At 42.2% G+C, this 12,901-nt stretch overlaps 1 protein-coding gene across 1 annotated transcript; it reads left to right on the forward strand.

Annotated features, from left to right (window-relative positions):
* The first annotated feature begins 1,034 nt into the window (after window positions 1–1,034).
* On the forward strand, window positions 1,035–1,952 carry LOC147462492 (uncharacterized). Its single transcript, XM_086493688.1, has 2 exons — window positions 1,035–1,433; window positions 1,650–1,952. Exons 1-2 carry the CDS (start codon window positions 1,035–1,037, stop codon window positions 1,950–1,952), a joined length of 702 nt encoding a protein of 233 aa, XP_086349814.1.
* Window positions 1,953–12,901: the final 10,949 nt, after the last annotated feature.

Consider the following 12,901-nt stretch of genomic DNA (forward strand, 5'->3'; position numbering starts at 1 on the left):
GGATATTGAAAAAACTGCTTTTATCATAGAATGGGGAGCTTTTGCATATACAATGATGAGCTTTGGTTTGAAGAATGGATCACCATCATTTTCGAAGGCAACATTTAAAACCTTTGAGCCATTTAACAGATTTTATGAGGATTTTTTATGGATGATTTTTCTGTTTTTGGAGAAAAAGTCAAACATCTGGAATATTTACGGAAGTGTTTTGAAAGATGTAGGATGTTTCGAATGTCACTTAATCTTCAAAAGTGTGCAATAGCAGTGCAGAAGGGAAAGTTTTTGGGACATATCATCTCTCAAGAAGGAATTTTGATTGATGGAGACAAGATTAGTGCAATTCAGAAAGCTGTAGCTCCAGACATTTGAAGGCAGTGACGCGGTTTGTTGGACATATCAAATGGCATGGTAGGTATTTACGGTATTTGGCGGATGTAAGCGCACCACTTAGTCATTTGACCAAGAAGGAAGTGGAATTTGTTTGGGGATCAAAAGCGCAAGAAAAGGCTTTTCAGATTATCAAAAAGATGTTGGTGGTTTCACCTATACTTCAACCACCAAATTGGGAATTGCCATTTCATGTGTATGTAGATGCTTCCGACATGGGAGTAGGAGATGTTTCAATGAAGGAGAAGATCAAGGGATGGTTTCGACCAGTTTATTATGCTAGTAGAATGTTGAGAGTACCGGAGAAGAATTATACAGTTACGGAAAGGGAAGCTCTTGAAATGATTTTTGCTTTGGAAAAATTCCGACATTATTTGTTGGGGAATAAAGTGGTTTTCCATGTGGATCATCAGGCTTTATTGTTTCTCGTAAAGAAGCCAAAATTAGAAGGCAGATTAGCAAGGTGGATGCTCATGTTGCAAGAATTTGATTATATAGTTGTCCATACTCCAGGAACTCAGCATGCAGTGGCTGATTACCTCAGTAGATTGGAACATAAGGAGGAATTACCAGGAGTATTGGATAAATTGCCTGATGCGGATTTGTTCCGTGTGGAAGGATAGTTTTTTTATAATTGGTATGATCAGATGGTTCAGTTTCTGGTGGATGGAGTTTTACCTTTGACAATGTCTCCGGATCAGAGGAAGAAGTTTGCATTGAGGAGCAGAACATTTCTGATTATAGATGGAGCATTATATAGAAGAGGAGCAGATCAGATTATACGCCGATGTGTTCTGGATGAAGAGCAGAAAGCAATGTTGCAGGAGGAACATTGGGGATCAGCTAGAGGACAGTTCTCATGGGAAATTATAGGTCGGAAAATTTTACAAGATGGACTTTGGTGGCCTTTGTTATTGAAAGATGCACATAGTTTTGCCAAGGAATGTGTTCAACGTCAGAAGATTGGGCAGCCTACACAAGGGGATAGGATGCAGGATCATCCTGTCTTGCCATTGGAACCATTTCAGAAGTGGGGAATGGATTTTGTAGGCCCAATAAAACCACGGGCAAAGAGGACGGTTTCCAGATACATTCTTGTTGCAATCGATTATGCTACCAAATGGGTGGAAGCGGTGGCTTTGAGAGATAATAAAGCAGCAAGTGTGGCACGGTTTCTATATAAAAACATTATGACAAGATTTGGATGTCCTATTGAGTTGGTGTCAGATCAGGGAACACATTTTTTGAATTCCGTGATTCAGGAGTTGACATCCAGACATATGATTTTGCATAAGAAATCTACTCCATATCATCCGCAAGCAAATGGGCAGGTGGAAAGCTCCAATAAACTGCTGGTGAGAATTTTGAAGAAGATTGTGTCGGAAAACAAATCAGATTGGGATGACAAGCTGGATTCAGTACTATGGGCTTTTCGGACGGCTTTTAAGGTGCTGACTGGAATGACACCTTTTAGATTGGTGTTTGGAATTAAAGCTATGGTGCCATTGGAATATGTGGTTCCAAGCTTGAGGTTGTCAGTTCAGCATAAGTTGAGTCCGGAGTAATCAATTTCCCATAGAAAGAAGGAGCTGCTTAAATTGGAAGAGGATAAAATTCAGAGTGCCTACTTGGTGGAAGTTGGGCAGAAGAGGAGACAAGCATGGATGTCCAGGCAGATGAAATTCAAAATTTTTCAAGAGGAGATTGGGTGATGTTATATAATTCTAAGTTGGGACCACATCCGGGTAAGCTGAAGCTGAGATATTTGGGACCTTATCAGATTGAATTAGAACAGGGCCAAGGAACATTTTTTTTGAAAGATGTCTTCGGAACCAAGATTTTGAAACCTGTGAATGGGTTCAGACTGAAGAAATTTTATGGAAAGGTTCCTGAGGTTCCCAAGTGGATGGTCAATAAGGCTGAGGATATTGGCAGTAAATTGTTAATAGTTGGTGTTTTGCGGGTTGCAGTGGAATTTTCGGAGGTAGCATTGGCAACTTATTGTTGCAATTCAAAACCTGTAAAGGGATTTGGAATTTGGAATTCGGAATTCGGATTGCGGACTGGAAGTTGGAATTTGGACTGTGGGATTGGAAGTCCAGAAAGAGGAAAGTCGGAGGAATGGAATTGGGCAAAAGGGTCAAGGCGTACTCATTAGTGGGGGTACTCATTTTAAGGCTAAAAAATCGCTTACTGCTGATGTGACTCACTTAAAGACGAATATTTTTTGGGTGAATCTTGCATGGTGTGCCCGAATCAAGGAGAAAATTCATCATTATAAGATTAAGGTGGTGAGAAGAGTTGGAGATCACATCCAAGTGTGTGAACGTCGCAGTTCATTGACTGTTAAGTCGGAGAAGAAGGGCGAAATGTTTTTTGAAAATATTAAGGGAAAGCTAATGCGGGTATGCATGACGATGCGTCAGAATCAATGCCGAACACCAGGTCGATGAAGATGGCGATGGAGGAGCTGTTCAAGGCGAGGCAGCAGGAAGAGCACATCGAGGTGGAGAGTGATGAAGCTAAGTCTATGAGTGATCAGGGGAGTGTGGAGACAGTGGTGGTAGCGTTTGACCCAAATGAGATGGAAACCCAGGTATGGCTCAAGCGCATAGGCCTTTATGAGTTTGCATGTTTACCTTGGGACGCATGGGCAGAGAATGAGTTTGCTGAGCAGCAGTGGAACATGATTAAGGAGAGTGATGGAGTGATTATAGGGGATGTGCGCTTGACACCAAGGTTGGTGTCCAAGGTTTTCAAAGTTCCGTATTTACCTGTGCCGGCTAAGGGGAGGAATGTGACTAACTCCCAGATGAAGGGGGAATTTGGAAACCCGGTTGGGACGAAGGCATACTATATGGTGCGGAATGCGGGTGGAATCAGAGCTTCAAATTTGTTTTGGTATCTAGAGAAGGTGTGCATTCTGCAGAAGACCGCTTACATGTCTAAGGAGGCTTTTGCACCATTGTTTTAGGCTGAGAGAGGTAAGGTTGATTGGGCATCAGTGTTGTATGATTGGATGCAGCTTACTGGCAAGAGAGATAGGCGTCGGACACCGACAGTGGGCCGAGTGGCGCCTTATTTGGCCGCAATCTTTGAGCATGTTCTGAAGGTTTCGTCAGCAGGTTTGAAGACACCGGTTGCAGAAGTGGTGAAGGAAGAGGGAACATTATGTGGAATCTTTGAGCATGTTCTGAAGGTTTCGTCAGCAGGTTTGAAGACACCGGTTGCAGAAGTGGTGAAGGAAGAGGGAACATTATGTGGAATGAAGCGGAGGAAGTTGTTGTTGGGGTCTCCAACAATTGAAAAAAGAAAATCACCTTTTGAAGTTTCTTGGAAGGGTTTGGAGGAGTCTGAATCAAAGTTGAACAGTTTCACCATGGAGTCAGAGTCTAAGAAGTCGGAGTCTAAAGGTAATAAGGTCACACTGTTTATGAAAGGAATGGGTGGAGCTGCAGAGAAGAATGTTCCGGAGAGTTTGAAAGTTAAGGCAGGTAGCAGTGACAATTATGAGGCCAGGGGGATTTTCTCTGTGGAGGAGGCAAATAATTGTTTGACTCATTTGAATGAGTTCCTGCAGAATCAGGATGCGGCGCTTAGGGTGATGGAAGCTGAGAAGATGGAACATAAGTGTAGTGCTATTCTAGAATGGGAAATGCAGAAAGTAAGGATGCAGTTATTTCAAGAGAGGTCGGATAAGGAAAGATTGCAGGAGGAGGTTAAGAGGATTACAACTGAGGCTATGGCAAGGAATGCTGAAGTTTTAGGTGTAGCTGAGGATTTCACTCGGTGGGCAGATGGACTGAAGACTGCAGTGGATGAGCAATGTAAAGAATTGGGGGACAAGGTGGCTGATTTGACCACTGAAAATGTTTTTCTGATTAATAGACTAACTCCATTGCTGGATATGGAGAAGGCGGCATTGCAGAACCAGGGAATGACATGCATCTTAGTAGCTGATTCGGATGCGAATGTCTTGAAGCAGGAAGTGCTGGAATATGCATAGGAGATGTGGAATAAAGCAACTAGGCTTTGGAGGGAGCATATGGAAGTGTCTACGAACCGCTTCAAGAATTGGTTTCAGCTAGCTGGAAAGGAGAGAATTAGGAGGGAGAATGAGGCATTAAAGATGGAGAATGAGAGGCTGGTTGCAGAGATGGAGGAATTGAAGAATAAAAGCAAGGGAATTGAAGTAAGTGCAGGGGGTCTGAGTAAGTGGACGTCGAAGCTGAGCAGTGGCGTTTTGGAACCAGATCGGAATTTAGCAGGTGGAGTGGAATCGGAAGTGGAAAATCATGTGGAAGGAGAGGTGAAAAAGCAAGAGGATCCGGATTTTGTGGTAGAAAAGGCTTGGAGACAGATGCAGAAGGTGCTGTTGGGGAGCAGGATACTTGATCAAGGGATTGTGGGTCTAGGTCAGCCTATGGCTCTAGCCATCGGGCTGTGCCAGGTGTTAAGCTGAGAGAATTTTGGATGTTTTACCTTAGTGAAATTTGGAATATCAACTTTTTTACTTTTGGGATTCCAAGGGGTGTTCTTGGGAAAGGGCGTTGCCCATTAGTATTGTAACAATTAATGGCCTAATAACTTATGTGTAGCGGAAATTAGCATGAACATAGTGGGCATTCATAGTGGGCATTCCATTAGAATAGATTCCTAATGAGAATTACAAGAGTGCTTGGGTGGAAAGAGCAACTAAAAGCATAACACCTAGTTAGATAGCATCAACAATACTTTCAAACGAGAGAGAAATTAAGCTATTGACAACAGTTGAGGACCGGATTTGCATGGAGCCGGTCCCCCCTCCAAAAGGCTTTGTATTATGGTTTCTCCCATCAAGAGAGACATTGTACAATACAATTCTTTGTGTTCCTTCAAGACTAGCTAGTGCAATGAAGATGGAAGCTTCATGCACTAAGCAAAACACTTAATCAAACACAACTTGAATTATCCCCGTTCTCAGACCCAAGACCTCACACACCTTCGAAGATGGTGAGAGCTAGCAGGGTATGAGAGTAGATTGAGAGGAAGAAGGAGTATCTTACGAGAAAGATGTACATCTCCTCACATAATCAGTCATATTAGCATAGCTTAGCTTAGTAATTAGCTTCGTAGAGAATATGAGCATGCATTGAAGCTTGGCTCTTGGTTGGATTTGCATCCACATGCCAAGAGAGTGTTGATGTAGGCTTCTATCTCACAAGCTTGGAGTAGGTGATGAGCTCTCCATTAAAGCTTGGGAGGAAATAGAGTATTCTTTCTTCACACATGGTCAAGTGTGAGTGTGTGTGTGATAATGCCTTGCAAAAATCAGCCCCCTCTCTCTCTCTTGGGCGAGCCCTCTTGCTAATTGCTCTTGCTGAAGCCTCATTGGCCCTCCCCAAGTCAAGCCAATTACAATTAAGCAGCATAAGTGATAGCCTTCTGACATGTGTCCCCCTTTCCCCTTTTGTGAGAGATTTAGGTAATTAAATAATTAAACTAAACTCTCATTGGACCCCTTTGCCTCCTGGCCAATAGGAATCAGGCAAGCCATGGGGCTCCTGAATGCTCATTGGACCCCTTGGGAGACTGCCCAATTGTCTTCTAGGAGACTTAATTCTCATTGGTTTCTTTTATTAAATGTTTTTAAAGTAATTAAACTAGATTTACTCTAGCTTAATTCTCATTGGTCTACTTCAAGGGTCATCCAATAGAAATTGGGCACACCTTGTGGGCATCTGGCCTAGGGAGCTGACATGTGTCCCTCATTCCCTTTGTGTAAAGGGAGCCTGTGTGTGTGTGTGTGTGTGTGTGTGTGTGTGTGTGTGGCTTTCTCTCTCATCCCCTACCTTTAGGGCTCGCCCCCTCCCATGTAGGGATGTGCAAAGACTTTTAGGGCACACACAAAGCATCCAATTTTCCCTAGGGTTGACCTTTGGACACAACCTTTGAATTTTGGAACCTTAGCATTTTGGAAGTCTTAATGGGCTGAACCTTAGGGTCTTTTTAGCCCATTGTTGCACATGGATCTTTTGCAGATGGCCCCCCCTTTGGATCCCTATTTTCCCTCCTTTGGATCCCTACTGTGGCCGGTCTGCTAGCTTAACCAATATTCTAGCTTTTTCTCCCCTGGTACCTCCTTACATTAAATGATCAGTTTAATATGAGAAAATCATTTAGGAGAATTAGATATTGATTATTATGACAAGTATTCTCGAATTATGTAACTATCGATCAGTGTCTTTTTGGGAATGTGAAGGCGGAGGTTATGGCAGAATTAGTCCGTTTCTGTGTTTTGTTCCAGTTCCATTATGATTCCTGTGTTTGTTTGTTCTGAATGTTTGTGCCTATAACACCGAGACTGCCACCTCCAACAACCAAGTATAAGTGGCCATGTAGGCAAGAATGGCCAGAGCAGTCTTCTAACTAACTGACTTTACTCCTTGAAAAAGCTAACTCCTTGTAAAGATAAATGTTCTTGTATCTAAACCTAAATATACTATGAAGAATTTTGCAAGTCAACTATTTTTGTTGTTTTTGCTGTCAACTAGATTGGGTGTTAAGTGTTGGTTAAGTGGTCAAGTGGTTCAAAGTGCTATCCAAGTGGTACAAAGTGCTTAAAAGTGATGGTCAGGTGATGCAAAGTGGTCCAAAGAGCTGGTCAAGTGGTTGTTAAGTGGTGGTCAAGTAGTACAAAGTACTGTCCAAGTGGTTTAGGGGGTTGGTCAAGTGATTCAAAGTGCTGGTCAGGTGATTCAGAGTGCTTGTTGTCAAGTGGTATAAAGTGTTGGCCAAGTGGTTCAAGGGATTTGTCAAGTGGTATAAAGTGCTTAAAAGTGCTGGTCAGGTGGTCCTAAGTGGTCCAAAGAGCTAGTCAAGTGGTTCAGGGGGCTGGTAAATGGTGGTCAAGTGGAACAAAGTGCTGTCCAAGTAGTTCAAGGGGTTGGTATAGTGGTTAAATGTTTTGGTTGGGTGGTTCAAAGTGCTTGTCAAGTGGTATAAAGTGCTGGCCAAGTGGTTCAGGGGTGGTCAAGTGGTTCATAGTGCTTGTCAAGTAGTATAAAGTGCTTAAAAGTGCTGGTCAGGTGGTCCTAAGTGGTCCAAAGAGCTGGTCAAGTGGTACAGGGGGTTGGTAAACTGCTCATAAGTGCTTTTAAGTGTTTCAAGGGGCTAGTAAAGTGGTTCAGGGGGTTGGTAAAGTGCTGGTCAACTGGCCAAGTGCTCAGAAGTGCTTTCAAGTGTTTTAAAAGATTTGTTTTATCACTCTACTATGAAAAGTACTAGCTATTCAGTAGGGGCGATTAGCTATAATTTTAGAAGGAAGTAGTCAGGTGATCCCCCCCCCCCCCCCCCCAGCTTTGATGTAATCCTTAATGACTCTATTCAATATAGTTCACTGCCTCCTTTTTATTTTAAAAAGAGAAAAAGTGCTAGCTACTGTTAATAGTGCTGGCCAAGTCCTCAAGTCAAATTTACAGAGATAAATATCACAAGTTCTCCTGCAGGGGCATGCTTTTATAGATTTACTCAAATATATCATTTGACACATCATATACATTATGCCCACCTTCCCTCGGGGACATGGAAAACTTGATGCATCGCACCAGATGGGAGTAGATTAGAGCAGTGGGCTTGTTGTCCAAAAGGACATAAGTATCATCTCGGCCATTTACCTTGTCGTAAAATACACCCTCAACCACATATAAATTTTTCTTAATGATGTTGTGCCATTGACTCTCTTCCTTTGTTTTGGCCAGGCACTTTGTTTAGGTGCATTTTAGGACGCAGAAGTCTGCACCTGCCTCCTCTGCAGTCATTTGCAAAGTTCTAGCCAACCCTCAAGGCATTGCTTAGGTCATCATGGTGGCTAGCATACATGGGGGTGTATTCACCCTCATCCTCGCTCGACGCTTCTTCATCACTTTCATACGTAACTATGGGTTGTATTTGCAAGTATACCCACCCCGCACATGATCTTTGTTGGCACATCTCCTCCATTGACCTTTGATGCCGCACGCACCATAAAAGCAAGAGAGCAGTCTGTGCCTTAGTCCGTGCATATCCGTTTGACTGTAGCATTGACACAGTGGCAGGATCGAGACCCTGTCATGCGCTTGCAATCCCACACTATAAATCTATCAACGTTGCCGAGCTTGACCTCCCACAAAGCATGATTGACTTTCTTGCCTGTCTGTGGGCATTGATTTCTGAGAGTTGCATTGAGGAATGCAACAACGCTTGAAGCATTATGCAGCACCCACCCATCAGATTTCAACTGCCCGTGTGTGAGGGCTCTTTTGACCACCACACCAGCCTCGTCGTGTTCACCCTTTTCATGGCCTAAAGCAAAGAAATTGTGCATCATATTGACACCTATCATATTGAAGAATCGTGCAACAAAATAGAATGGCCGCCTTGCTTTTGATTGTGACACTACACCATCCGACCACACCCATGTTTCTTGACACTATACTCATGTCTTTTTAGCCATTCATTGTGAAGAAGAAAACAATGCTGCACAAACAAAGTGTCATGTGTCTTGTCATCAGAGATGTAGAAGCGAGTCGTCTTTTGTATAGCACCAAGTGCATCATGTAAGTATGAAATGTGAACAAAGATTGTGACCTGAGATGAATACCAATGCATTGACTGGATCTCATTCTGCACCTTGAAGGAGTAATTCTCTGCAAAATCCACTATACACACCACTACATTGTCATGAAAATTGTCTAAACACTCCTTGAACTATTGAGCTTGCCACCTGTACAAGTAATTGTGCTTGATAAACTTCCCTAGTTTCCCTTGGAGCATAGAAATGAAACTCATCGGACTGAGCTATTGAACCACGAGATCTTTTTGACATTTAGATGAATTTCTCTAATCCTTTTCCTGTGTAGGAACCTTGTCAAAAATCTTGACAGTCATTCTAGGGATACCATCACTCCCTTTGACGGGACACAACAAGAGCCTTTTAATCCTGCAACCAGTGCATGTTCCCAAAACTAGAGAGAGAGAGAGAGAGAGAGAGAGAGAGAGAGAGAGAGAGAGAGAGAGAGAGAGAGAGAGAGAGAGAGAGAGAGAGAGAGAGAGAGAGAGAGAGAGAGAGTTGACCGCCTTTGAAGGTACGTCGATAGGAGAGAGGAAGAGGGAGAGAGGGGGTTGTGTGGGAGCGTGCGCTACGTCGCAGTGCACGGAGAGAGAGAGAGAGAGAGAGAGAGAGAGAGAGAGAGAGAGAGAGAGAGAGAGAGAGAGAGAGAGAGAGAGAGAGAGAGAGAGAGAGAGAGAGAGAGAGAGAGAGAGAGAGAGAGAGAGAGAGAGCTCGTTGACCGCCTTTGAAGGTACGTCGATAGGAGAGAGGAAGAGGGAGAGAGGGGGTTGTGTGGGAGCGTGCGCTACGTCGCAGTGCACGGAAGTAGCGGAGTACCTGACCACACAATCCGTGTATGTGCTATGTGTGTGTATGCGTTGTGTGGTAGCGTGCCTTTTGTCGTATTGTGTGGCAATCCTAAGGTATCTTACCACAAAATGGGAGTGTGTGTGTAAGCTGTTCTACGAAACAATGCTTACCACGGGGGCATCACCTTGGTGAAGCAGGAAAGATGGTGTCCTTGTGGTAAGTATTGCCTTACTGTCTGGGTACTATGTCGGTAACGCGGTGAATCTAGTATCCTTATGGTAAGTCAACTTCCCTTCCTCTTTCCCAAAAAAACATATGGGCATTGGTTGGTAACGTGGCTATATGATGTTCGTATGCAAGCCATTATTTCTCCTTAGATTCAGGCGGCACTCGATCGGTAACACGGATAATAGAGTGTCTTTTGTTAGAAGCATCTGTTTTTGCATAAATGTGGCGTTTAGGTCATTAACCCAGCCGTATGAACGTCATATAATTTGCATGTGCATGTGCAATTAATTTTTTAAGTATTAAGTATATGGAATACTTGGTCGGTAACGCGGTTGTGAAGAGTATTTCATATACTAATGTTTGAATTGTTTGATTTTGTTATTTTTAAGGGCCCATATGAAATTATATACTAGCTCATCATATTCAAAAGAATGCTTTATTTATCAATCATCACTATTTTAAATGCTACATTTACATAAATAATATGCAAAAAGGTATTTGCACACAATTTGCATGTTAAATATTCATTTTTATCTTTTAAAAGGACCTCAATCATTATCATTATTTTTAATGCTTCATTTACATAAATTCTCCGTAAAAAAGAATTTGCACACAATTTGCATGTTAAATATTCTTTTGTATCTTTTTAAATAGCATCAATTATCATCACTATTTTGAATGCTACATTCACTTAAATTCTATGTAGAAAAGTGTGTGAACACATTTTGCATGTTAAATATTTATTTCTATCTTTTTAAAGACCAAGAAATTCTTTGCGATTTTTTACTCCGATTTTTATACTCTGTTTGAACTAGTATGTGCGCACGGAGGAAAATATGTGCGCATGGAGAAAAATATAAGTTAAAAATTCAATATATGCTAAAATGTGCCAGATTGTTAACATGTATTGTTTGATCTCGATTAAGTTCTTATAAACCACTTGTTTGATTTGCATTTTACACGTGTAACAGATTGCAATTTTAAGTAAAGAGTGTTTTCAATTTATATCAATATTTCCTTGCACTATCTTTAAGTCTTCAAGTCGTGGTTAAGGGTTTGCCTGAAATAATGTGAGAGTGTGAGTGTCATTCACAACCATGAATTTGTATTTGATATGCTGTTTTTTATTGTCCAATGTAAACATGACACCAGATCAAAAGAAAATTATTATGCATGCCATTCCTGAAGAATGTAATTTGGCAATCTCATCATGTGCAGATGGTCGCATACAACAGATTAGTGAAAGCGATGTCTTCATCAAAGACCTCACTAGCGCTATATGAGAGAACACAGAGTGCATGCTACAAGGTGAAGACCAATACGAGTTGTTGATTCCAACAGGGATTCGATAATTTGACCCCCACCACAAGGTTAGAAAAGTGTTGGGCAATATGAAAGTATGTTGCAGAGACTTAAAGAAAGATATCCCACCTGCCTATGACATGTCCAAATTAGATCTCTGGGATAAATTGTGGGAGGAACAGAAGGTAAAGATGAAGCGTGTGAAAGCACAGGACCAAGCAGCCTTACCCAAGAGATTGAAGATGGCCCAAGATGCACAAGCAGCTTTGGGAGGTCGATCCGATGCTAGCGGCACAGGCACAATCATGCGCACGGCTTTGAATGTCAAGTGTGCTCATCTTGTCGGCATCCCTCACGAAGCCTTGGTAGAAGGTATGAGTGTTGGAGCAGGCTCCTTTGGTGTGTGCACATTGTACACCATCAAAGGCATCTCTTTTTTTTCCATACCACATTACATATGCGGAAAAATGTTACAAGGGAGGAGTGAGGCAAAATTTGATAGCTTTCAGATAGAGCAAGGAATGCAAATTCTTCACCCCTCCATGGTAAGGTGCATTGGCTTTACTAACGAAGCTCTTTGGATCACAAGATTCCCATACTACAATAGGGGTACCATGGACGACATGATGTGCCGCTTACCATTCGCTCAGGGATTGTTCAGACGACACATGCATAGACTACGACACGCATGGAGATCATTGCCTACAGCAAATATTCCTGTACAAGAGATAGACATGGTGCGGATCAAAGCAGTGATCGAGAAGATGCCAGCCATTTGTCACGCCTTAATCGATAACATTGCAGCTGCCCACTCGGCTGGGATAGTGTATAGTGACCTGCACCCATTCAACATAATGTTGGACTTTACTCGCACGAATAAACCCCACATTGGCATCATTGATTGGGGGATGATGCTCCGAACGCCAGCTAAGCGTGCAATAATTAATTATCGGCATCCAAGCACATAGTCCGACCCTACAGTTTTGGAGGCACAGAGAGAAGACGATGCAGAGATGGCTAAGCGACCATGGATTTCTCTAGAACTATACGATCCATGGTGCACAAATGCATACACAAAGGCAAGAATTTATGCATTGGGCTATCTATTCAACATGCTGGCAGATTTTTGGAGTGCAACCAGAAAAGTTTATTTTCGAGAAGAAGTTTTTCACCACCCAGAGGAAGATGTTATGAGGGCTATTTGGATTAAAGTAGATTGTTGGATGAAGTTAAAAGAGTGGGATCAAAGAAGAAATGCATTTGACATGTTGATATTTTTCAAAGAACATTTAAAGACAGACCCTAACCTTGGCCAACGTCCTCTTGTTGAACTAGCACCATCATTTTATCCGATCTAAACATTTTTATGATATACATCTGTCTTGTCCAGGGTATTCTATTTTTTATTGAAGTGTATTATCTGGTTTAAAGTGGTTCACCTCCTTGAGTCAATTATCTTTAGTCATTTCAAGTTTGTCGTGTTGATTGTCTGTATTTCAAAATTTCCTTGTGGTTCAATTAATCGCATTAGGTGTGGTTTGATTTAGTGGATTCTGACGTCTTATGTAGTGGATGAGAAGTTGCTATCTTGTGCATTTGTGAGAT

Source organism: Adiantum capillus-veneris, chromosome 2 (genome assembly GCF_014529385.1).
Source record: "Adiantum capillus-veneris isolate H3 chromosome 2, ASM1452938v2, whole genome shotgun sequence".
Classification (NCBI taxonomy): domain Eukaryota; kingdom Viridiplantae; phylum Streptophyta; class Polypodiopsida; order Polypodiales; family Pteridaceae; genus Adiantum; species Adiantum capillus-veneris.

Bases quoted from the DNA above. Each gene is read 5' to 3' on its own strand.
- LOC147462492 (XM_086493688.1), top strand. From the start codon at position 1,035: ATGGTTCAGTTTCTGGTGGATGGAGTTTTACCTTTGACAATGTCTCCG. The intron at 1,434-1,649 runs GTAGGCCCAATA...TCCGTGATTCAG, and splicing joins AGAAGTGGGGAATGGATTTT to GAGTTGACATCCAGACATAT.